Source organism: Nannospalax galili, unplaced genomic scaffold, assembly GCF_000622305.1.
Source record: "Nannospalax galili isolate Female #2095 unplaced genomic scaffold, S.galili_v1.0 scaffold1631, whole genome shotgun sequence".
Classification (NCBI taxonomy): domain Eukaryota; kingdom Metazoa; phylum Chordata; class Mammalia; order Rodentia; family Spalacidae; genus Nannospalax; species Nannospalax galili.
This window is the reverse complement of record NW_008329035.1, coordinates 217,284-244,394: the sequence shown is the minus strand read 5'-3', so window position 1 is coordinate 244,394 and position 27,111 is coordinate 217,284. Positions and strand designations below refer to the sequence as shown.

General features: G+C 37.2%; 1 protein-coding gene across 1 annotated transcript in view; it reads right to left on the bottom strand.

Annotated features, from left to right (window-relative positions):
- Positions 1-4,544: 4,544 nt before the first annotated feature.
- The window catches only part of Sclt1 (sodium channel and clathrin linker 1), a 222,251-nt gene continuing 199,684 nt past the window's right edge, over positions 4,545-27,111 (bottom strand). The window contains exons 13-15 of the mRNA XM_029562032.1: positions 12,083-12,161; positions 9,253-9,348; positions 4,545-5,049 (exon numbers count right to left, since the gene is read on the bottom strand). Of these exons, the coding sequence (XP_029417892.1) occupies positions 4,987-5,049; positions 9,253-9,348; positions 12,083-12,161 (238 nt within the window). The 3' untranslated portion in view covers positions 4,545-4,986. The remainder of the gene's footprint in view (positions 5,050-9,252; positions 9,349-12,082; positions 12,162-27,111) is intronic.

Below are 27,111 nucleotides of genomic sequence, written 5' to 3'. Positions count from 1 at the left end.
CCCCAAACCAAGCAATTCAATAAAAAATGTGCTAATGAATGGACAGTTCTCAGAAGATGAAGTACATGGCCAATAAACATGAAAAAAAATTCAACATCCTTAGTCATTAAAGAAACGCAAATTAAAAATACATTGAAATTCCATTTTACCCCAGCTACCATCGCTGTACAATAAAAATTAATGGTAAGAGCAGGGAAAAGGAACCTTTATATAAAAATGGTAGGAATGGAAATTAATCCAGCCAGTATGGAAATCAGTATATAGATTTTGCAAGAAACTAAAAAGAGAACTATAATAAGATCCTAGCTATGTCACTTCTGGATATAGGCTTGAAGTCAACATACCATAGAGATACACATCTATGTTTACTGTACTCATAATAGTGGATGTGAGAAATTATGGACTCATAACAGCTAAAGAAAATGTGATGTATATACATAATGTGGTTTTCTTTAGCCAAAGAATGAAATTATGTAGTTTGCTGGAAAACAGATAAAGCTGGAAATCATCATATTAACTAAAGTAAGTCAGACTTAGACAAATATCACTTTTTTTTGTGGATCCTAGATTTTGTATAGATAAACCATTTATATGAAAGCAGGAGGGAGACTGAGCAAAGCAAGTATGTGTAATAGGAAGAAAGTGAAGGGAGTGGGGGATTAACAGTTGGAGAGTATAGAGTCAATATGATCAAAACACATGACATACTTGAGAGAAATCTTGTTCACAAACTCAGCAGTATGCACAACGAATATATACCAATACAAACAAACAAGACACTTCAAAATAGGATCACAGCTCAGACTTGTTGATAAATGAAATAATGGAAGTAACAGTTTCCAAATTCTATTTTTAACCTGCATTCTTGTAAAGCATGTGGATCTGTGACCTCACTCAAAAAAAAAAAAAAAAAAAAAAAAAAAATGAACATCTGGTCTAGGAGAACATCCTGCTGCTTATGTGAGTTCCAACCCAAGGACTTAGAGAACCTATAAAGGCTACTACTGTATCACTGCCAGCAAATGGGAAATGTGGCAAAAGAACAGATAACTGCAAATTGAAAGATGCCATGTTGCAGAGCAGAAGGAATTCTGGTTCCAAAACGGCCCATGTCATTTGCCAGTGATATGACTCGTACAGACCATTTAACTTTTGCCACATTTTCCATCTTTGGAAAGGAAATAATTTCTACCTAGCAGTGGTGTTGGATTATGCATGATAATGTAATAATGAATGTACTTGATAGTTTATCAATAAATATATACTAGTAATATGGATGAGTATATTTATCATAGAACCAGGGACACATTTTCCAATGAATTTTTTTAGACAGTAAAAATGTGTCATTACTTCTCTCATTTTTTATCCTCCAAAATAGTTTACATATGAGGAGATTGTAGCCTCTTTTTTTTTCTATTTTTAAAAAATTTTATGTATTTTATGTGTATGAGTGTTTAGCCTGCATGTATGTTGTGCAGCCATGTATGCAATGCCTGGAGAGGCCAGAAGAGGCACCTGATATCCTGGAACTGGAGTTACAGATGGTTGTTAGACATGTGGGTGCTGGGAACCGAATCTGGGCCAGTGATCTTGACTGTTGAGTCATCTCTCCAGCTTCGAGTCTCTCTCTCTCTCTCTTTTTTTTAAAAATTTTATTTATCATTTTTTATTTTATGTGTATGCATGTATTGCCTGCATGTAGGTTAAGTGCACCCGTGTAGTGCAATGCCCGCGGAGGTCAGAAGAGGCTGTTGGATCCCCTGGAACTGGAGTTACGGACAGCTGTTAGCTGCCATGTGGGTACTAGGATTCGAACTCGGGTCTTCTGCAAGAACAACCAGTATTCTTAACTGCTGACTGTCTCTCCAGCCCCCTAGTCTCTTATTTTTAATCTTCACAGATCTAAGTGTTAATGGTTTTCCTTACATACCATATTATATTTTTCTGGTACTTTTATTGTTTCAAAAAAGGACTGGGCTACCACTGAATGAAAATAGTAAATGGAAATTTCTATGATGCTTTATCAAAGGAAGGAAAGGAACAAGCCATGATTATTACTAGGATGTGACATGGAGTTACAAAGAAAGAATGATTTTCTTCTTGGTTAGGATTATTAGGTTAGATAATGGGAAACCTGACTTGTGTGAACTAAATGGACATTTTGCAAGGCAGAAGGCTAGGTCTTTCTTGGTGTTCTTAGGATAAGGTTCAAGCAGCAATACAGGGCCAGATTGAAAACATACTGAGTAATGATAGCTGATGGATGCTGATTTGTTAACAAGTAAGGAACGATGCGAGATGAGAAGAGATGAGAAGGGTCACAGTGTACACACTGTTGCATCTGTAGGAATGTGGAACATATGGATTATTTTTTTCAGTACTGGAGATTGAAATAGAGGGTCTCATGTATAGTAGGTGCATGCTCTACCACTGAGCTATATCACCAATCCATTGTAATGCTTTATGGTGAATTATTGGGCTGAAAGGTCTTAGTACTGTTAAAAATTACTTTCAAGAGGCCTTTCTTTCTTATGACTTTATCTAGGAATTATATAGTTATTTTTCTTTATGAGTAACAGTATTAATATTATTTGAATGCTATATATTTTTATGTTTTAATGACTGGTAAGGAAAACATTTCATAAGTAACCTTGTCAGTTTAACACACATTGTTAGATAAACTAAACAAATATATTTTTGATAAATTATTTTGTAAAAAGTTCACTACAAACTTACTTTACTTTTTAAAACACTCCTTTTTTCTTATTTTTATTATTTTTTTGTTTTGAGACAGGGCTCACTCTATAGCTCAGGCTAACTTGAAATTCACTATGTAGCCCAGGCTAGTCTTGCATTCAGTCATCCTCCTGTCTCAGTCTCTTGAATGCTAGAATTACAGGTCTAGCTAAATTTGTTATTTCTGAAAAAAATTATCAAATGTGATATGGTCAAAGACAAGATTTATAGTGCAATGCTTAAAGTATTTTTCATTTCAATTTGAGAGTTACTCTGACAAGATGTGCAATATGAGATAGTATCTGCTGAATAAATGAATGGCTAAGTTTCCCATATGTGGGAAAGTTACAGTTCTCATATCATAGAAAAATTGGAAGATTATTGGCTGTCCCAATTTGCATATTTGTATACAAAGGAAAGAAAGAGTAATCATGTCTCTTTTCTTCCTCAGGGAGACACAATAAAGAAACACAAATAAATAAAATGAACCAGCTTGTGTTGGTCTCAATTTCAGATCTATATAATTTCTTTTCCTTTTCCTATTCATTTTCCCTGTCTCCTAAAACACAATTCACAGAAATGATACTGTCTTTGTAAATGAAGATTGGTCAATATGAGAAATGTTGAAAGCTTCACTACATTTTCACATTAGAAATTATTAACAAACAAACTTTCCTGAAAGAAAAATACCATCGTATTTAGTTCTGCTGCTAAACACAGCTTGACTGTTCAAATTCAGAGGTCAGAGCAACATACTGTTTTATTCTAGAGCTTATCCTTCTGGAGAATCTAGTATTTAGGAAGAGAGTGAATTGGAGAGGCTTTTAATGCTAGACTACAAAGAGGAGTCTTGAGTTCATCTAACAAATGGTGCATTCTATATGATTCTGTTCTTAAAAACTTAGTTTATGGACAGTTATTCCATACCCTCAATGTGCCAGGAACTCAGCTGGATGCTAAGGATACACAGATGAATGAGAGTTGACTCTATCTTGCTCTCAGGTATCTTCCAGTCTGTCGAAGAGTAAAAAGTTTCAAAAAGAGTTAACTACAATTATTGACAAGTGCAATGAAGGAAAAAATAAAGCACACTATTAAGAACATTGTAACATGGGGGAATTAAGCTAGTTGAGACTACAGAAATCTATTCTAAGGAACTAATGTTTGAAATCTGAAGGATATGTATAAATGCAAAAATACATGCAGAGGCTTTGTTGGTGGGAGGAAGGATGACATACCACTGGAATTAAAAGAAGGCCACCAAGTCTAGCGCATAAGGAATGGAGGGGAGGAGTGGTATGGAAAGGGACTGAAGCAGCTAGCCACAACATGAAAGGCCCCAATGTGAACTCCTAGATCCCCAATGGCTTCAATTCTCAGCTCCTTGACAAAGATTCCTATGATTATGCCAGTTTGTTAGCACCTTTCCTAAACTTTGAGAGGTTGAATATGTATGCATAGATATTTTCACATTGCCTCTAACTTCAACTCATTTGTAAGACTGCAATAGTCTTTTAACAGTTACTCAGATGTAAACCTATCTCTGTAATCAACAGAAACCAATATGCAGCAAGCTCAAACCAGAAAAAAGGAGTAAGTCTATGGATTTATGAAGAGTCACAGGACAAAAGTCAAAGCTATACATTCGTAGAAGTTTAGATCTCTACCTAATTTGAGGTAAAAAAAAAAAACACCCTTCTATATTGTTCAATATCAAGTTCTATTAATACTTAAAACCATGCAAGTTAAATATGAATCATTACAATTGTGCATTAAAATACATGACAGAAACATTTTGGAAAGGGTATAATTTATTATAATTATGAATTAATAAGATAGATCTTAAGAACTATAAAAATGACTTAGGAATAACAATTAGATATAGTTTCCAAATCTTAGAGTTTGAAATATCAAGTTCTAGGATGTTTTTTAAACTTCTTTTTCAAATGATTATGTTCTTCCAAAGGGGGAAAGAAAAGAATTAAAAATAGGCACATTGATGAAAGCAATAATTTCTTCTCAGCTGGCTTTATTTCTCCATTTAATCTCAAATAGAGGACTGTATATTTTCTTTTTATTTACAGAAAGCTGTCACTGTTTTGTTTTCCAGTAACTCTCAAAACAGAATGGAAAATGCTTATGCAAAATCACACAAGCCTTCACCATTCTCTGTAGGCTTCACCATGTCAAGACACTTTCGTCCAACAGCTTTACCCACTCTACAGTTCTGTCAGTGAACTATGGATATTTTTAAATATTGTCCAGATTCATCATGGAGGCTGCTTTTCTTCTCTGCACTGTAATCACACTGAGCTGCAATTAAAATAAGCAATTGGTCAGTAGTTACCTTTTCTATGAAGAATATTATACTAATACAAAGTCCAGTATAATATATCAAAACCAACAGCTATTAAACAGATGGATTGGAAGAGGTCTTAAAAGAGGACTTTTTTTAATACAGTTATACAATATTGAACTCAGTAAAGCTGTAATGAAATGCTTCTTCTAAAAAAATTTTAAAAAGATTTTAAAAAAGAGGTCTTTTTTGTTGTTCATTTCTGTTTTACTCTTGGGACTTTAAAGTGTCTGTATCACATTAGAGAAATGCTTGCTGAATATGATAGTCTATAGCTCAGAGTAATTATAATCTGAATTCCCAAACATTCCAAACATCTAGATAAAAGTTAATCAGAAAAGTACCTAAAGCAGAAACTAATGCAGAGTTGGTAATCAGATCATTATGGATCATAGTAAGACAAATCTAACAAGGATGTAACCTTTGAATATTAACTGGGATTAATTTACATGTATATGTGATAAAAATAACAACACAAAGCACTACATAGCATAAGGAAGTATCCTTCCCCAAACTGTCCTTCACTTTCAATTCTCTCTTCTGATACAACCATTTTCAGTTTTCTTTTTCCTGAGACAGGGTCTCTGTAGTTCAGACTAGCTTTGACCCTTGCAATTCTTCTGCTTCAGGGCCTCCTGAGTCCTGAGATTATAGGCAAGAACCATCATGTCCAGCTATTTGCAGTTTTGAAATAGATTCCTAGATATAGCCTAAATGAGTGTGTGTGTGTGTGTATACACAATAACAAAGGATCAATGTGTATGTATGTATATATACTCAACCCTTGTTAAAAAAGGTCTATATTCACTTTTCCTCACTGCCTTAGAAATAATTGTATATTAGAGCTACTTTATTTTTCTTAATCTCTCCAAATTTTTCTGTGTACGGATACTCTGTAATTTAATTAGTCCCCTACTCTTGGGTATTTAGATGATTTTAATCTTTTAAAATTAGAGACAGTGCTGAAATTAGTATCTTTACATGCTTGTTTCCTTGAAGAGACATTTCAGGGTGCAAGTATAGGTCAAGGTTATACACATTTCAAATTTCTTTTATGCACATTTGTGCATGTGTACTTGCATATGTGTGCACCCATGTGGAAGTCAGAGGACAACTTCAGATAATCCTCAGGAATGCTGTCTACATTCTTTAAGATACGTCTTCATTAACCTGGAACTCATCAATTAGGCTAGACTGGTCAGTGAGCCCTAAGGAGTCTCTTGTCTCCACCTCCCAGAGTGGGCATTACAAACTCACTCTACCATGTCTGGCATTTTTTATGGGTTTTGGGGATTTAATTCAGGTCATCATGTTTGCACGGCAAGCACCTCAATAACCGAGTGATCTCCCCTGGCCCCACATTTTTGAAAGGGTCTGCCAAACTGTACTCCTGTACTAATGTACACTTTTATCAATGACTTTTGAAAGTGCCAGTACAACACATTATCAAATATGATCTGATAAGGTGAAAATGATATGATTGAATTTTTATTTATATTTGTATTACGTTGGAAGATGAAGTCTTTTTAAATGGTCAGAAGTAACCTGTTTTTTGTTCTCTAAAAAGTTCTTAATCTACTTCTCTGTTGGACTGCAGCACTTTCTTTTTTAACTCAGGTTTTATGTGTGTGTGTGTGTGTGTGTGTGTGTGTGTGTGTGTGTGTATTTAAGATACTTAGCTTTTTGCTGTATGTGTTACAAATATTTTCTCAGGCTTTGTCATTGGTGTAAATAATCCCTTTTTCATGAGGCTGGAAGTCAAAGACAAGGCCTTGTGTATTCTAGGCAACTGATTTACCACTAAGCTATCTTTCCAAGTTTATGAATTTTTTTATGCTGAAATTTGAAATTTATGTAGTTAATTTATGTAGTTAATTCTTTTCATATTAGGAGGTGGGTAGGTGAGTATCCACATGTAGTCCAGGCTGGCTCTGACCTTATGATCATCTTACTTCAGTCTCCCGAGGCATGTGACACCAGGCCTGGCTGAATTTGGCATCATGCATGTATAGATTTTTAAAAATTACCCTACTGTTGGGGCAGTTAAGAGCAGTTAAGATCATTTGGTTCCCAGCACCCACATGGTGGCTAAAAACCAACAGAAGCTTCAGTTCCAGGAGATCTAATGCCTTCTTCCGGCCTCCATGGGCATTGCACGCATATGGTATACTGATAGACATGCAGGCAAAACACTCATACACATAAAGATAAATTTAAAAAATAGAAAAAAAAATTCAAATACGAAATTTTTTTTGTATGTATAGGGTGTCTGATGAATGATTATTACTCATCTTTAAACAGGAATGTAAGAATGGAAGGAGAAAACCTTAAGGAAATTGTTGTTACAGAAAAATTTGTGTAGCTTGTGAAAAAACATTGAAAAGGGGCTCTCAAAAAGAAAGAAACTTTGCCACTGGAGAGTTTAAATAAAAAAATGTTGGGCTTCTTAGGTTTAATTTTGTTAGGAGGGAAACTAAAGGTAGTCAATTGGATTATACAATTAAGGTTCCAGAATTACATTTTTTTTTTTTTACTACGTAATTCAAGGTAGTTGATTTTAAGTAGGCATTTCATTTACCATATTCCTTTAAAAAGGTTAACACAAAGTGGCTCATGCTCATAATCCAAGATACTTGAAGAGGATGAGGCAGAAGGATGGCTTGAGCCCAAGAGTTTGAGGTAAGCCTGGGCAAGAAAGTTAGACCCCATCTAAGACAGTAACTGTAAAACTTTACAGATTTGTAAAGAAATTAAATTTCCTATATCTCCAAAGAAGTAGCACCACTACACTAAATGATTTATACTTCAATTCTATGTATCCTTCAATAATTGTATGAGGGAGGTATTGTTAGTCTTTAACAAATATGAAGAGACTGCAGCTTAGAGAAGATGAAATTGTTCAGTCAAATGGCTACTTAATAGCACAATGCCATGTCATTAGTAGCTAAAAATTATACCTTTTTATGGAAATAATACATTTATAGCCAAATGTTAATTGTTGTCTGATCCATCCCTCCATCCATCCATCCATTCATCTCTCAAACCATCCACCTATTTCAACGGTTTGGTTCTTGTATGCATGAACACTGAACTGACTGGTCCTTTTCTTTTTTTCCTTTTTGGTTTTTTTGAGACAAGGTCTCCCTGTAGCCCCAGCTGGCCTGGAACTCACGATGTAGAACAGGCTGGCCTTGAACTCACAGAGATCTGCCTGCCTCTGCCTCCCAAATGCTGGGATTAAAGGCATGTGCTACCACGCCTGCCTGATTGGTCTCTTTTCATTCCTAAATAGAACTGCTGCTCCTCTTTAGAAAAAACAGCTCATTTCATTTATATTATGCATATACACCGTGAGAAATTACTCTTTACTTTAGAATTTCACTGACACATTTCTCAACCTACTTTCAAAGGGCAATTTTTTATATTATATCTTGATTTATTTGGTCATATATAAATATGCATTTAATAAAGGTAACCTGGTACCTGAAATAATTTCTACTTAGAGGATAAAATAAAAAGGAAAGTACAATTTGAAACACTATATTCAGAAAAATGTTATTTATTTATTTTGGTCTTTTTGAGACAGGGTCTCCCTGTAGCCCCAGCTGACCTGGAACTCACTATGTAGACAGAGATCTGCCTACCTCTGCCTCCCAAGTGCTAGGATTAAAGGCATGTGCCACCACACCCAGCCTTAGAAAAATGTCATTTTTAAGTAACAGTGAATACTTTCCTAATTTTAGGTTAATTTTATATACAATGCAGTGTTATCTAAAAGAACTTTTTGTAAAAATAGGAATATTCTGTATCTATGTTGTCCAATTTTATGCTAGCTACATATAGCTATTGTACACTTTAAATCTAGCTAGTATGACTGAGGACCTCAAGTTTTTATTTAATTTAATTTCAGTTAAAAAGTTTTCTATGCTTATCAGCTATTACATTGGACACTGTAATTCCACATATGTGAAGATGGAGGAGACCAAAGTTTATTTTGTATATAAAGTATACTTTGTCAACTGTAAGTCCTAAAGAGACTAATTTTAAATAGGTCAAATAACAATCAAACTACTGGTTCTCTGGGAACATCTGAGGAGCTCTGCTCATCTTTGATCTATGCAGGATGTTTATCATCTTTGGATAATGAGGACATTTCCTACCTGCTGGGAAGCTGATGCAGCTCTTTCTTCTGCCTGACTTAGGCGCCTCTGAAGTCTGTTGGCTTTTTCTTGATGTTCCATAATTAACTTTTCATTCTTTTAAGGGGAAATATAATTAAAATCCAAATGTTACATGGACATGTGTTATGGAATAGTCAATCAAGAATCTGGACATCATTTCATTACTTATAAAGATAACATCATTTCAAAATTTACACTTCCCAAGATATGAGTGCCAAAGTACAAAGTTGGTTTTACTTCTCCTAAATTATTTCCTCATTCCATTATCATCAAAGTTAGTGATTTGACAAATCCAAAAGGAAAGTGAACTACAAACGAGAACAAGACTTTGAGTTTTTGATTTGTTAACCTTGAGATGCTTAATCTCTACTTCAGAACCACAGAAAGTGTTAGACCTTATGATTGACTACATTTTCAGTAAAGGGTTGGGGTGAACTGTGTCTGTATACTTCCCAAGACATCTGTATCCTACAAAAGTTATTAGAGCTTACAGTTATTAGGCCTTGCTGTATATTAAATTATATTCCCCCAAAATGCTAAATTTCTAATACACTCTACTTGTGAATGTGACCTTATTTAGAAATAGTTTTTGCAGATGATTAAGGTGATTATAGTTGTCCATTATCCATGACTGATGTCTTCATTAAAATGGAAAGTTGGACACAAAGCTAAATACATAGAATGGGCACAACATGAAGACACAGAGAAAGTACTACCCACAAGCCAAGGAATGCAGAGCTATGAGAGAGAGGCAGGAGCGAAGTCTCCCAGAGAGCCAATATTGTGGACATTTTCTTACCTTCTGGAACTATGAGGACATATTTTATGTTTGTGATACTCTGTTATAGCAGTAACTACATCACAGATACCAATTGACAAATATATATTGTCATACAGAAACAACAACAACAAAACAACAAAAAAACCAGCAAACAGCTCTATCAACTGAAAACCCATTGTCTTTCTCCATACCTATCTGTCTTGAAAAAACCTTTCTCCATACTTACCTGCATCTGAAAGATATTTTTGTAAAAACAGAATTGTTATATAGGCTTTCTGGCATTTATCTAAATTCAGAGAATAATACGAAGGTAGTCAGGAATAGCTGCCCTTCCTATGAAGAACTATATAGTTCTTTACAGTGACCATCATGCCCAGTAACATACAACACCGAAATGACAGTATCTGGTTAAAATGAGTTTACTATGTCCAAAAGGAAAATTAACATTCTTCCTCCTTGAGACAGGGTTTCATTATGTAGACCTGGCTGGCCTGGAACTTGCTACAAAAACCAGGCTGTCCTTGAACTCAAGAGACATACCTGCCTCTGCCCTTGACTGCTAGGATTAAATATGTGTGTCATCAACCTGGCTTCAAAATAAAATTTTATGAACAGACCTATATTAGATGTACTAATTTACCATCTTGTTTAAATAGTAGCCTTAATTTTTTTGTTTTATTATTTTTGTTTTATGTGTATGAGTGTATTGCCTGCATGTACATAAGTGCACCTGTGTTGTACAATGCCCTCGGAAATTAGAAGAGGGTGCTGGATTCCCCAGAAATGGAGTTACAGATGATTGTTAGCCACTATGTGCATGCTAGGAATCAAATCTGATTCTTCTACAAGACAGTCAGTGCTCTTAACCACTGAGCCATCTCTCCAGTCTCAAGTAGCTTTAAATTTTATGAGACACATCATACATTAGAGAAAACTTAGGGGAGAAATCCCATCATCTATAATTATCTATAACAGACTATATATAATGTATATATTTCTATGTGGTTACCATAATCATTAATACAGGGTTAAGACTGGATAAATCTGATCGTTTTGGTTCTTTTTGATTTTTAGTATTGTTAACATCATCATATTGAAAATCCTTCTACTTACAGTATATTTCTGCAAGTGGAGCATTTCAGTACAAAATCTTTAATTGTTTTCAAAGTGGCTCATATCAATACCATGATGTTCAATTTAAGAGCACTAGTCTCACTACGTTGCTCATGGAGATGACAGAGAATGGGCCATATAACTTACAGATGAAATGCTAACAAAACATTAAACATTTAAAAAATTATTTTTATTTTATGTGTATGAGTGCTTTGCCTGCATGTGAGTATGTATACCATGTGCGTGCAAACCTGCAGAGGTCAGAAGAGAGCACTGGATTCCCTGGAACTGGAGTTACAGGTGGTTGTTAGTCACCATGTGGGTGATGGGAGCTGAACCCAGGTCCTCTGCAAAAGCAGCAAGTACTCTTAGCTACCAAGCTCTCTCTCCAGTCCTTTACCAAAAATATTTGAAGTTAGAACATAAGTGAAGAAATAGAGCTCTAGGAAACTCCAATTATAACCCAGGAAAAAAAAAAAAAAAAGGACTCGTTACACCTTTTTCTATAGTATCAATCTCAATACTATTTTAGTATATTCCATTAGGCAAAAGTATTTTTGATTTGTCTTTTATGATGGACTAAAACAAAGTAAGAAAAATGATTTAAGTAAAATAATTTTAGAGATTCATAAGAATAAGGAGGATCTCAATATATTCTCTGAAAGCTGCAGAAGTTATACTATTAACACTAAGTGGGAATTCTACTTTTTAGCATTTACAGATGATGAATCACTGGTTTTCAAAGTCTTTATTTATACTACATTACATGTGGAATTTTAGGGTTATGGATGATTTCTATGTGGTTATATCCAATTGCAGAATTAATTTGGGTTTGGTGCAGATAAAATTCTATAGCATGTGTATCAAGCAGCAGCAGAAAGTACTTCCAGGGTGGGGAGGTTGTGATTAACTTACCTCAGCTATCTTTTCATTTGCCATTTCCAGCTGAGAAAGCAGTTCCTGGGAATGAAGTTTCTGTCGACTCAGCTCACTTCTATTAACCGAGGGGCGGGGAAAGAGAACAAGAACTGATCAAAATGTAAAACTGGAAGAGGGAGAATTGGGGGATTATGGTAAAGAATATACTCAATATGTAACATACACACAGAGTTAAAAATAAAACCAAGTGCTGGACATGGTGGCACATGCATTCAATGCCAGCATTTGAGAGGCAGAGGCAGGTGGATTTCTGTGAGATTGAGGCTAGCCTGGTCTACGTAGTGAGTTCCAGGCCAGCTGGGGCTACAGGGAGACTTGGTCTTAAAAAACCGACCCCCCCAAAAAAAAACCCATTAAAGCCAACTTCCATTTCTTACTTTGTCTTAAATGCACATCTCTTTTCCCCGAGTTGAGCCTCCCTTTGAAATGTCCCCTGCATTTGTTTTTCTCTCCCACTGTGTGTTACCATCACATTCAAGTTCTTAGAATTTAAAGATTTATTCTAGTGATCAGCTTCAAGTGAAGAAATGCACATTGGCACTCAGCACAGTGCATTTACATACTCTGCCAATGTTTTACCTCTATTACAATCATTAGCTTATTTCTCTATTTTTCCTCCTTTGAACAATAGTTTTCAGTAGCATTATGCTATTAGACTAAATGGTCCAAGTTTCTGAGAATGGCTTTCAGAATTCCAAGAAATCTTGTGTAATTTATCTTTCTAATTTTATATCCAATTAAAGCCACCCACTTTAGGTGGGCTTTGTCTCAAAAATCAACATTTATATAACCTTTAAGCTCATGTTTATGTTATTTTCTGTCCTATCTTTTTTAGATTTTTCCATTAAAGTCCTGTCCATTCCTTTGTTTTTGTTTGTTTTTTGAAACAAAGTCTCACTATGTAGCCCTAGCTGGCCAGACAACTGACAATGTGGACCAGGCTGGCCTCATCCACCTCTTTCTGCCTCCTAATGCTGGGATTAAAGGCACACAGCACCATGCCTGGCCTCCTGACCATTATTTAAACTCTACACTCACTCCTTTTCATGCTTCCTGATTTGTTTTAATATGGATCGTTCTCTTCCTACTTCACATCTTTAGGGTACATATGTAAAAGACATTTACGTTTTCAATGTTGGTTAGTGGTATTTGAGGATAATTACTCTCTCTCTCTCTCTCTCCCTCTCTCTCCACACGCACACGCGCGCGTGCGAGCACACACACACACACACACACACACACACACACACGCTCCTCCAAGTAGAATGGAAACTTTAAAAGGATTATTTTTAGTTTTTAAAATATTAAACAACAGCAGCAACAACTAAAAAGTACCATGCTTTACTCAGGAAATCAGAAATTAACTGCTGATTATGGCTAAGTTTTTATAAAATGAGACAATCTCATTAAGTTGCCTGGGCTAGCCTTGAACTCACTCAGTAGCCCAGGCAGACCTTGGACTTAACACCCTCCTGCTTCAGCCTCCTGAATGGCTGGGATTATAGGCCTGCCCCACCAGGCCTGACTAAAATGGCAGTTTTCTGAACAAAACAGTAAGTATTTAGTCCTGACACAGTTGTAACTGTAAAGATTGTGATCTTCACTTTTCATAAAGAAGAAAAATCACTGAAAAGTTTCAAATCTTTTCTTACCCAGTTTACTGAAAATATTCCAGGTTAAAGACAGCAAATCAACTTCAGACAGAGAACTTTAGGCCTTGGTTCCAGGTTCTTTCTTTCCCTATCTGCTCTTTCCTACTGAGTATCTAGTCCCTTCCTTTACATACAATCTTGCAAGCTTCTTCCTTTAGCCTGACCTTTTTCTGACCTCTTCGGTTATATAGGCTCTCATCTGCTGGACATATCTACATAGCAAATAGTTACTAGCAACCAAATGTAAACAACTATTCAAGGGAAAAGCCTAGTGCCCGTTGAGCTTTCCTTTCTTCATCAGCAAGTCCTGTTCTTCCTCATTTAAAAACTCTCCACTTTTGTCTTCATGGAAAATATATTTCTAGCCACTGCCATTAGTTACCTGTAGTCCTCTAACATTCTAACTTCTGGTCTCTCTGACTCCATTTCTACCTTTTCTGTAGTCATTTTGCCATTCTTGAGCTAAAATGGTATTTAAAAAATTAGGATATTCAAATAGTCCAATGATTTCCTCTGTTGAACTTTGGACTTTCACTGAAAATAGTCTTAAATATTTTACTGAAAGCAAACATTATCTTAACAGCCAACTTATGTTCTGATTGCCTTGGCTCCTGGAGTCCACTGCATCCTCTCCTCAGCATCGTCATCACACAGGTCTATTCCCTCTTCACACTGACCTTTGCATTTGCTGTTCTTCTCCACTGGCAGCATTTTACTTTATTGGCTTTTTTTTTTTAAAGACAGGGTCTCCCATAGCCCCAGCTGGCCTGAAATTCATTATATGGACCAGGCTTGCCTTGATCTCATAAAGTGCTGCCTGACTCTGCCTCCTGAGTGTGGGATTAATGCATGTGCCACCGTGCCCAGCATCTGACTTTTTTTTGTATAATTAATTTCTTCTCATCTTTTAGGCCTCCGTTCAAATGTCACTTTTCAGACTACTTTTTCTAGAATAGTCCAGCTCTCTAGAGTTATCTCATCCCACTTGCTGTCTGTATGTCACCTCATTTATTTTTCTAACCTCACTTCAAACATCGAAAATCATTTTATTTCTTTACTGGCTTATCTAATTATTATTTGTCTCTTTCTACCAGAATGAAGGCTCGGTGTAAGAAGTTGCATTCACAAAACTCCGAATAGTGTATGTGACATACTGAGGTGGTTTTTAACCTGGGTACATTTTAACTAATCCCATAGATTATTAGACTAGTACATTCAATAATAATGTTATAATATGTTGTACCTTGCTTTCTCAAAGTTTTTGTTAGTTTCTTGATTTCGTATCAGAATTAATGTGATAATTCAAGGATTGTATTGTTCAAAAAAGCCATCTAGTAGTGAAACAAATTTGTGCTACTACAACTAGGAAAACCAATGTGCTCCATTTTTTTTTTTTTCCTTTTTGGTGAATGTTAGTCCTAAGAAGCTTATTTTAAAAAGTTATTTGAAGAATAAACTTAAAATTACAACATAATTTTAAGCCATTCCAACAGCTATCAAAGTGCTTGAAAACAAATTCTGAGTCCATCACTCTTGAGTCCAGCCTTGGCAGACAAAAGAAAAATGAGGAGAAACCCAATAGAGGGATGCTTTTTGAAGCTCTTGTCAAGAAATCCCAATGGACTCTGATAGGAACATTTGAAATTTGCCCCGTTCTGACTTTTTTTGTGGTTCCCTGTCTAGAACTTGTAATACTAACTACTCTTGTCTTTACTTCTCCTTCACATCTCCTATTCACCAATCAAGGACTTTCTTTTCTCCCTACAGATAAGAGTTATGCAATTTGGGATTCTTTTGCCACTGAAGGGGTACCCCAATTGCCTCACCCTGTGTCCCTGTTCAGCATGGAAGAAGTCAGAGCAGTCTGCAACCTGATTCCCTATCTGCAATTTGGGTAAATTCTTCAGAGGATGGCATGATAAGAATAGGAGGTAGGAATTGGTTAGGCAGTTAGGGTAAAAAGACCCCAAAGAAAAGTAGTCAGTTTCTTGGCTAAAAGTCAAAATGTCCTTGGGCCTCTTAGCAACACACTTTGTTCCAAAGGCCAAAAATGTCAAAAGTATCTGGGAGCTCTTATCCCTAAAAGATTTTAAGGTTACCTCTTTGGGGGGGGGGAATGTTAGAGTAGCAAAAAGCCCCATTTAAAAAAAAGAAAGGGGGCTGAAAAGATGGCTCAGCGGTTAAAAACACTGGTTGTTCTTGCAGAGGACCCAGGTTCAAATCCCAGCACCCACATTGCAGCTAACAACTGTCCATAATGCCAGTTCCAGGGGATCCAACAGCCTCTTCTGTCCTCTGCGGGCAGTGCACAACTCGGGTGCACTTACCTACATGCAGGCAATACATGCATATGCATAAAATAAAAATAAATAAAATATTTAAAAAGAGAAAGAGAAAGAAAGAAAGAAAGAAAGTACACAAAATTGTCAGAAAAAAGTGATGGGGAGACATGGGAGGTGTTGGAGGGGAGGGAGTGGGCATGGATTTGATCAAAACACCTTATATGCATGTATGAAATTCTCAAGTTTTTTTTAAAGTTAAAAAAAAGTTATTTAAAGAATAAACTTAAACTTGTAATAAGTAAAATTTCTTCATGACACTGAATTTTAAGTACATGTCTTAGAATAAGATTGGGATAATTACAAAGTTTATTCATTTAACAAATACTGAAATGGGAACATGGCATGTTCCACACTGTGTGCGAAGTGCTAGGGGGACAAGGGAGATCAAGTTAGGGTTTATAGACGAATAGAAGCACCCAGGCTTAAGCTGCAGTTGTAAACACTCTGCAAGTTCATGAACACACAGGCAGAGGGCTAGGGAATTAGCGCTGTCTCACCAGATGAAGTAGGCTTGTAAGCTGTATATAAAAGATAAATACAGTTGATGTAAATAAAGTTGAATGGATAAAAGCAAAGAAGAGTGTTAGAGACAATATATCCATGTGTGAAGTCTGAGAAATAAGAAAGTGATATAACACTTTCTTAGGAAGCTGAAGGAAGTTCAGTATGAATAGGGGTAAAGAGGAAGAAGCTGGAGATACAGACCACTGAGAATCTTTTATGTCAGGGCAATTGAGATTTATTCTGCATGCACTGGAGAGGTGGTGTGTCCTTTAAGAAGAGCAGTGACATGATTAGATATGGACATCTGGAAAGCTTGCTGATTGCAGCAAGAAAAATAACAAGGAAAAAACTTTAGGCAAATTAGGTAGTTTTAGCAGCAATTTGGTTGAGTAATGTTGATGGCCTGAACTACAGTGATGAGAGAAATGGCCATGATCCAGAGGCACTAAGAAGGTAGAGTTAGTAGTATTGGATTTAAGGGTGCAAAAAAAAATTTTTTTCCATGACACTCAGAATGCCACTTGAATGGCTGGAAATGGAAAATATAGGGTGAAATGAAAACTTGGGCCAGGAGTGAAACAGAGTTTGATGCACCAATGGAAATGTTTGGTGGAGAGTTGGCAATATAGAGGGATTTCAAAAAAAGGTCAGCATCACATGTTTTATAATGATGATTAGCACCTTTCTATATGTTTACATCTCAAAAAATGGATATGGATATCCTAACCAACACTGATAAAGAGTATTTCTGCTGGGTGTGGTGGCACAGATCTTTAATCCCAGTACTTGGGAAGCAGAGGCAGGTGGATCTGTGAGTTTGAGGTCAGCCTGGTCTCCATAGCAAATTCCAAGCCAGCTGGCACTACAGAGAGACCTTGTTTCAAAAAGACCCAAAAAACAAAAGAGTATTTCCAATACTAAGTGGACTTCAATTCTACATTGCATTGATACATGTTGTATCTGGAGTGGTGTGGTTATGAGGGTACAGCAACGTTTCCCCACAGAGTATCTGTCCTTTTGAAAAACCACAAATCCTGTACATAAAACAAGTTATAGTTACATAATGCATTAGATAAGAAGTTTACATTTGTGGGGAGGGCTGGGGAGATGGTTCAGTGGGTGGTTTGGATCCCCAGAATCCACATAAATGTTGAATGGGTGTGGCAGTCTGCCTATATCTCAGTGTTCACTTGGAAGGTGGAGACAGGGAAGCCCCAGGGCATGTTGGTTAGCTAGTCAGTGAACTTTGGGTTCAATTCAGAGACTCTTTCTCAATGAATAAGGTAGAGAGCAATTGAGGAAGACTTCCAATGGCATACTCAGTTCTCCACAGGTGTGTATACACACATATGCACTCCCATAAACACTTGTACTTTAATACATGAGAACACACATATACATAGGCACACGCACACGAGATGAAAAGAGGTTCACACTTGGGCCTTTATAATCAATTACTATAATGCTCCAATCACTCTGTTATTATTGAGGCACAGTTTAAGGCAAGGTGGTGCTATAGAGACTGGTTACTTTTTATATCATAAGGGAAAAGTCTCCCAATGCATGAAATCCCTTCTCAAAGACTGAAGATTAAATCATGTAAGGTTCTATTCTACAGTGTATGACAGAATTAAAAACAAAAGGTATACTACTGATCTCAGGGAAATGATGATACGCCAGCTGCAGCAAGTGTTAGCTTCAAAACTCTCTTAAGACAAATTAACATAGCAAGTGCCAGATGTTTTTTTCTATTGAATTATACTATAATAGGCTTCAGCTACTTTTAGTAATTATGTGTTTTATAATCTGCCAGTACCTACAGGTGCCACTCATCCTGTTAATTAAAAACAACAACAACAAAAACTCTAAAAAGCAGTTATGGTAGCCAAACATTACAGATGTATAGGCAAGAAATAATATTTTAGAGAGTGAAAAGAACTCCTTCGGCTCAAATGCTGTGTAATCAACTACACCAGACACAGAGTTGAGCATCTCTAATCTGAAAAACTGAAATTCAAAATACTCAGAAATATGAAGCTTTCTAAGTGTTAACATCATGTATAAAATATTCCCAGTCTGAGGAACTGTAAAATTTAAGTATGTGGAAGAGGGAGAGGTAAGGATGGAGATAGTCTGAGACTTAAATAAGAGAAGCAGTATCTCACACTTTATAATCATTTATTTATTAATTTATTCAAAATAATGATATGGAATAGCTTGCTTCATTTTATTGACCCTATCAGATAAGATGATAGCCCATGATTGTGTAGAAAGGTGAGAATAAAGGATAGTTTCTACTACAGTTCAGTAACATAAAATGAAATGAATGGTAAGGGAGTGTAGGGAAAGGGAGCCATCTCTCAGGGCAACGATGAATGCCTTATACAGAAAAAGTGGCATCTGAGTGGGGTCCGGAGGGAAGATAATTTTTTCAGTTGGAGAGGTGGGAAAGGAGAGTCATAGAAAGAAACAGCATGTGAAAAATGGCTCTAAAATAATCTTTAACTCCTAATTGTTTCTTCTAATCCTATATTCAATTATTAAAACTTTCACTAATTCTTAAAAAGACCCTAAACTAATCATCTTTCCGTTTCTTTTTAGTCCAAGCTACTACCCCTTATCCGGATATTTTGAACAACAAAAAAATTGAGAAATTCTAAACTTAAAATGTTTACTGTTGGGCTAGTGAGACAACTCAATGGATAAAAGTGCTTCCTGTCAAGCCTGAGAACCTGAGTTCCACCTGAGCCCATACAGCAGAGGGAGAAAACCCAATGGTGCAACTTGTTCTTTGACCTGGAGTCCATACTTGTGCTGTGGCATGAGTGCCCTCCTTCCAGATAAAATAAATTAATGCAAAAAAGTTTACTGTTCCATTAGTTTTAAACAATTGACACATAATTGTGCACAGTGGTGGGACAGGGAGAGTAATAATTTGATACATGCATAGTGACCTCAGTGTATGGTGACAGAACAATTTATTCCTCCTACACAATGATTTTTGTTTACCTGTTACTTAATTTCCTTTGTCCTTTTCCCACTACTTTGCCTGGCCTCTAGAGACCACTATTTGACCATCTACTTATACTTGATCAATTTTTTATCTTTCACATATGAGTGAGGGTATCTTTTTTTCTGTGCCTGGCTTATTTCACTTAACATAATGTCTTCCAGCAGTTCTACCTATGTTGTTTCAAGTTTCATGGTGGAGTAGTATTCCGTTGCATGCATGCTTGCATATGTACATACACAATTTTTATTCATTAACTGATGAATATCTCAATTGTGTACATATTTAGGCTATTGGGAATAGTGATAACAAACATGGGAGTGCAGGATCTTTTTGATGTACTAATTTCATTTCCTTTGGAAGTATACCCATTAGTGGGATAGCTGCATCACATTGTAATTCCATTTTCTAATTTTAAAGGAATTTCAATATTGCTTTTCATCATGGCTATATTAATCTACATTACTGAAGCCACTATTCTCTCTTACTAAGGCTCTTTCAATAGCCTTCTAAGTGGTTTCCTAGTTTTTCAATTTTTTTATTCTTTACATGATGGTCACATTGATCTTCTCCTAAAAACAAAATAATCACATCAGGTAACCTTTCATTTGAAAACTGCCCCGTGGCTATCTTTCACAGTCACAGTTCTTTGATGAGACCCTATACAATGAGGTCCCTGTCTGTAGCCAAAATAAACATTCTATGGGAACATTTCCCAGACTCCTATAAAGCTAAGTTGGGTCTATGTGACTAGTTCTGGCCACTGGAGGGTAAGAGGAGGTGATGTATGGCACTTCAAAGCTGAGCCAGCAAGGAGCTCATTCTCCCCCTTTTGTCCCTCTTTCCCTGTTCCAGTGATCCCAGAAAATCATGCTCAAGACAGTAGAACCTGTAGCAGCAGATCCTTCCTGAGAAGCTGTCTTCAACATGTCCACAAGGAAGAAATAAACCTGTTTAGTCCCTAAGACTGTAGTTGGCTTGGTGTGGCACTTGGCACTAACAGAACACACTGCTAAAACCTGACCTCATCTTATCCCACTACTGCCTTCATTTTGCATACTATTTCTTTTACTGCCAACATATTATGTTGGTATGTCTGTTCTGTGTCCTCAAAGTAGCTGTTCTTTTTGTTCTTTTTGCTTGGAATGCTTATTCTTCAGATATTTACATGCCACAATCTTTTGAATCATTCTATCTCAAGATTCACTTCTTCACAGAACCTATGTTGTCTACTCAGGTCTACCGACCCAGTCATTATCAATACATTGGCTTATTTAAAATTTTTGGCATAGCACTTATTTTTTGGTTTTAAACATATATGTTTATTCGCTAATCCATCCCCTCTGCCCCTAAATAATGGACCTTGGACTCTGCTGTATCCTTATTACTCCAGGAGTAGCTTTTCAATAAATATGTGATGAATGACAAGTGCACAGACTAAGTAGCTGATGAAGGGCTGGCCATCCATGCTTGGTTTAGAGGTGGTTAATTGTGGCTAAAGCACAAGAATATGACAAAACCAGAGAGGCATAGTATAGGCAGAGGAAAAAACATGGAAAACCTACAGGTAACAATAAAACAGAAGTTGTGAAGTGGTGCTATGTGATACTACTCCTGGGGAGACATGAACAAATGTCTACTCACCCAGAACCAACAACAGACCAAAGCTAGGATAGCACCAAAGTCCAACTCAATGAACCAATGACTTTTATTGGAGTTATTTACCAGAGCATGGCTGAGAGGTTACTTATAAGAGCAGAAATGACTCAAAGACAGCTGAATCACCAAAAGTCCACCCTAGCATGGTTGACAGCTCAAGAAATCTGGAAACCTAGAGCTCATTACACAACTTACAGGTAGCTTAACAGATTGGAGAGTGTCTCCTCCTAGCAGCTCAGTTGGTCTGAGCATCTTCAGGGCAACTTGCTTGGTCTCAGCTTCCAGGTTGCTTAACTGGTCTTATCCTCTTCTAGGCAGTTCATCTTCTCTGAGAGTGTCTCTCAGAAGTCCTTAGGGCTTACACATACTTGGGGAGCGAGAGACCTAGTAAATCTTATCAGTTTTAGGTATTTCCTGAAGCTTTTGTGTTTAGTTCCTGAACTTAAAGAACTTCCCTGTAGGACACAATCTTTCACCTCCCCTTACAAAAGTGTCCCATGTCTTAACTAATTTTCTTCTAAGAGACAAAGTTTTATCTTGGAGAAACCTGTGATGTAGCAAGTGCTTAGAAGCATATTTGCTTCTTAGGAAAGCAATTCTGACAGCAGTATAGAAACTGGAATAGAATGGGTAGGAACTGATGAGAGAGATCAAACTGAAAGAAATTCTTTAAAAGCCTATTAAATACTGGGATTACAGGTATGCAGTGCTGCCACTCAGCAGGAGGGTAGCAGTTTTTGTCCATTTTTATCACTGTCTTTTTTTTTTTTTAAAAAGAATGATTCCTTGCTGGATTACAGCAAAGTGGTTATTTTGGAATCTGTGCTCCACCACTCCCACCATGGTCCACTCTTTAAAAGAGAAATGACTATTTGGTCTATTACCTAATAGCTTCTAGGGCATGGGGTGGCCTTTGTATTATTTTGACCTTTAAAACTAACAATATTAATTTCTTATTATATCAATAAACCCTTAAGGTGATGGAGGCTTCCCTAATATTTTAAGTAGAGAAAAGTAATTAAAAAAAGAAAAAGGAAAGTTATGATGAGATTGGATACAAGTAAGGGCTAAATTACAAAATCTCTGTGGGAAAATGCCTTTCTGAGTAGAAGCTGGAAGTTTCTTTGGACATTGCCATGACAAAACACCTGACACTAACAACTTAAAAGAGGAAAGGTTTATTTTGGCTCATGGCCTCAGAGGGATTTCAGTTAATCATGGTGGGGACCTCAGAGAAGTGGGAGGGAGGGTCTCTATCTAAGGCACTGGGAGTGTGAGATGATTGTCATCATAGCTGACTAGGACGAGTAGAGTCAAGCGAGAACCAATGATGAGTATAACCCTCAAAGACCTACCCACCCCTAGAGACCTACTTCCAGATCTCACTGCCTAAAGGCTTTACATCATAGCATTCAAACTAGTGCCACAAGCTGCGGACTTGTAGGGATGACGTACAATATAGACAGAACCTGGACTAATGACTTTTACTTAACCTTGCACCAAAATGCTACTATTTATGATGCAAACAAGCTCACTGGCATATGCTCTCATGACCTAGGCACCTAACCTCAATCCCTCAGGACTCTACCTTGTGCTTCACCCAAGATAGCAAATGAATGTGGCAGTGCTTAAGATATCAAAGCTCTAGAAGCAACAGGGTATTTTTCTTGAAAACTGTGAGAAATGAGAAGTATAATTTTAAGTATAATTTGACACTGTGTGTATGAAATTAAAGGGTAAGAGTCTCTGATTAGATGGGGTGGAGCCTATATTTGACTTTTTCAAATGATGCTGACAACACTGAATAAAAGTATAGGTGAGGACTGGCTTGGGAGCACAGTTTCAAGGGACATCAGGAGGAATAACTGATTCTCAGAGTTCAGACCATTCCTAAAACCAACACTGTTTAAGAGTCTGGCTCATTCTTTATTCAGGTACAATTGTAATGTGGCTTAGAAACACCCGCATTGTGGTGCCATGTGAAAGGAAGAGACTCTCTATTCCAAAGTTACAGGTCAGCAGCCAAAGTCATGAGGAAAAAGGGAAATATGGAATGTTTCAGTCATACATTCTAAGTTGTATGATACAGAGTACAAGCCTTTCCTTGATAGCTTGCACCAGAGTGCTAACTTATGGATACAAGCCTAGAAAAGTTCTGAGGAAAAGGGAAATATTGCTGGATGTTCTCAGTCACACACAGGGTAAGTGATATGACAACAAGCACAAGGCTTTCTTGTATCTTTCTTCCACTGTCTTTTGCCCCAGGGAAGAGAACTTCATGAAGTCAGGAGAATTAGGTAGAGGTTCCAGTTCCATAAGATGTAGTTTCTTTGGAAGTACACATTGCATAATGTAATATGGTTCCAAGCAGTTAAATGCTCCAATTGAATTATTTTTAAGAAATAGTCTAATTGTTCACCAATTTTTCCCTCCAAGATTTTGATTTAAATGTCCCATGGTTGGGCTACCAGGGAAAATGTATACAGATTTCAAAAAATAAGCTAGAGGACACTGGACAGCTGTTGCGTGAAGCTATGAAATATCTCACCTATCTCTTAAGAGGATCTTGGGTTGGAGACCTGTGAGCTGCTAACTGGAGCCTATTGTGAGGACCTAGCTTTTGCTTTCACCCACAGTAAAACCCTGTGGGGAATCAACCTGTTGGAAAACACCTTGTACCACAGTGGGGTGACTGCTGAGTGAGGCCCTGAAACAGATGAAGTGTAACCTGCATGCTGATTTTGATGAGGAAACCAAAGCATTTCTGATTACTGAAGAGGGAAATTTCTAATTGACAATCCTAAACTGTGTAAGAGAAACAGAAAGTATGTAAATTCTATTCCAGGAAACCTGGGTGTATTCTAACCCAAAACCACATACAAAGGAAAGGGAATGGACCCTTAACTAGGTCCATCTGTGTGTAAGAATTACACTTCCACAATCCTCCCCAAAACACCAGGGTCAGGTCTGTCACAGCAATACCCCACTCTTGGTACCAATTTCTGTTCTGGTTTGTTTCTTCAATTGCTGTGACAAAACACTTTAATGAATACCAACTTGTGTAGGAAAAGGTTTATTTGGCTCACATCTCCTGGGTCACATGTGGTCACTGAAGGAGCCCAAGGTAGGAATTCAGGGCAGGAGCCTGGAAGGCAGGAGCTGAAGCACAGGTTGCTTTCTGGCTTGCTCCCCTGGCCCATGGGAGCCTGCTTTCTTATACAACAGAGAATAACCTGCCCAGGGGTGGCACTTTCCAGAGTGGGTTGGGCCTTCCCACATTACTGAAAAATCAAGAAAATACTCTACAAACATGGCCACAGACCAGTCCAATGCAAGCAATTTCCCAATTGAGGCTCCCTCAACCCAGGTATGTCAAGCTGACAACTAAAGCTATCCACCACAGTGGCAGTGCTTGATTAGTATATCAAAATGCTGCTGATGGTGTAGTATTCTCATTGAAAACAGTGAGAATTGGGAAGTATGCCTGATTTTATATGTATGAGATATTTCAGGCCTAGAGATCAAAGGGTATGAATCTCTGATAAGATGGGAGTGGATCCTAGTTTTGAATTCCTCAATTGATGCTGGAGATACCATTTGAATAAAAGCATGGGTGAGGACTGGTTCAGGAGCACAGTTCCATGAGAGACATTTGCAAAGGAGCAAACTGTCAAGAGTTTGGGTCCACACTTGGTTATTAAAATGGAAAGCTAAAAGCCAGGCTGTTTATTTATTCAGGTATATCTAAAATGTGACTTAGTAATGCTGGAGAAACTGAAAATTTTATATACAAATCTATGGGAAACATTTCAGATTTAAACCATAACAGGGAAGGATGGGGTAGTGTAATGAAATAATGGAATTTCTATTATAGAAGTTACTTCTTGGCCGGGCATGGTGGCGCACGCCTTTAATCCCAGAACTTGGGAGGCAGAGGCAGGAAGAGCTCTGTGAGTTCAAGGCCAGCATGGTCTACATAGTAAGTTCCAGGACAGCTGGGGCTACAGGGAGACCCTATCTCAAAAGGATGAAAAAAAAAGTTACTTCTTGTTTAGGGAGGAAAATGGTTTACAGCAAATTTTGGAATTCCAAAAATTGAGAGAAAGCTATTATAGTAAACGAGGTTAAGGGATGAGGGGCAGCTTGACCTAAGGTTGGGATAGTGAGAATAAAGTCATGAATTTCAAAATGATCATGAAGGCAGAACCAGTCAGATTTGATGACACAAAAATGCAGAAAAAGGCAGAGAGCGAAGTGACCCAGAGCAATCTGTCTTTCCAATTACTCTGTGGAACATACCAAGTTGTTTTCAAGAATGAGGCTATTTGGAACTAAAATCATCTAAAAATATCATTAAAAATAGTCTTCCAGTGTTCAAATAAATTAAACAGTGATGGTATGGTTACATGTAGAACAAATTCTTTTTTACTCAGAACCATTTCAGTAAAGTCTTTTAAAACAGGCATCATAAAAAAAACAAAAACAAAAACAAAAACAAAAAGGGCCAGGCGTGGTGGCGCACACCTTTAATCCCAGCACTTGGGAGGCAGAGGCAGGCGGATCTCTGTGAGTTCAAGGCCAGAATTCAGGCTGAAAGACTGTCTTTTTCTGCCAAATATCCAAAACCATGTTATGTTCATAGAAATATTCATGTTCATATGTATCTCTATCTCTATCCAACATGCCAATAACTGCTGGAGGATTGGTCCTGTAGAAATATATGCACAGTAAAAGGGGTCTCTACTATATGACAAGTGTGTCCTTATTTAGAATTTAGAACAAGAGTTCAAAATGATTATGGGTAAATAATCCAAGTGACAATGTTTTAAATTATCTTTTTTTCTTTGTAGTGCTAAGAATGGAAATTGTTGGAGATCCTAGCAGCCTGAGAGGGTACGATCCTACCTCCATTGGTGTAGTGGCTCTGATATCAGCAGACCACCAAAGAGTGCTGAGTTCTGGCCTCCCTCTGACAGAGGGCCTGAGAACACAGAAGATTGCCTGAGAGCACCCAGATCCTGCCCCCACCTTGTTGTGAGTGTCCTCTAATTGCGCGATACACGTCCCCCTACCTGGAATTTCATGAGGTCCCTCCCAAGGCACCAGGGCAGATCTGAGTTTGGTAAGCTAAGTCTGAGATACTAGCAGATAACCTGAGAGGGTGGACTGCCTGAAAGAACAGATCCTGCCTCCACGTGGTGAAGGAAGCCTGAGTGTACCTGACTGGAATCTGAATTGGGTTTCTGTGGGTACTCCTGAATAGCTGATCTGAAGCCATCAGTTCCCAACAAATTAAACCTCAGCGAACCTGAACACTGTACCAATCAGCTTTACATAACCAATAAGGAAAGGATCTAGGTACCCAGATAATACAACAGAAGCATACTTCAACTTAATTCTCATATCAGAATCATAAGCAAAAAAAAAAAATAATTCACATGTCAAAATCACAAGAAAGAATAATAAAAGGGAAAGCCAAAACACTATGTGCCTACCAAACTCCACCAATCCTGTAGAAGAGTTCTATAAGGAAAGCCCCCTAGAAATAACCCAGGACACTGAATTAAAAAAAAAACAAACAAAAAAACATAAACATGAACAAGGAATTCAACGAATTTAAAAAACAAATGAACAAATCAAAGAAATAAAAGAAGACAGGGATAAGCTTTTGAATGAATTCACAAAAGAGAGGGAAACACTGAGGAAAACTTAGGCAGAAATGAAGAAGGAAGTGCAAAACTCAATAAACCGATTTGAAACAACAGGAGAAAGCCTCACCACTAGGATGAATGAAATGGAAAACAGAATATCAACACTGGAGGATAAAGTTGAAGAACT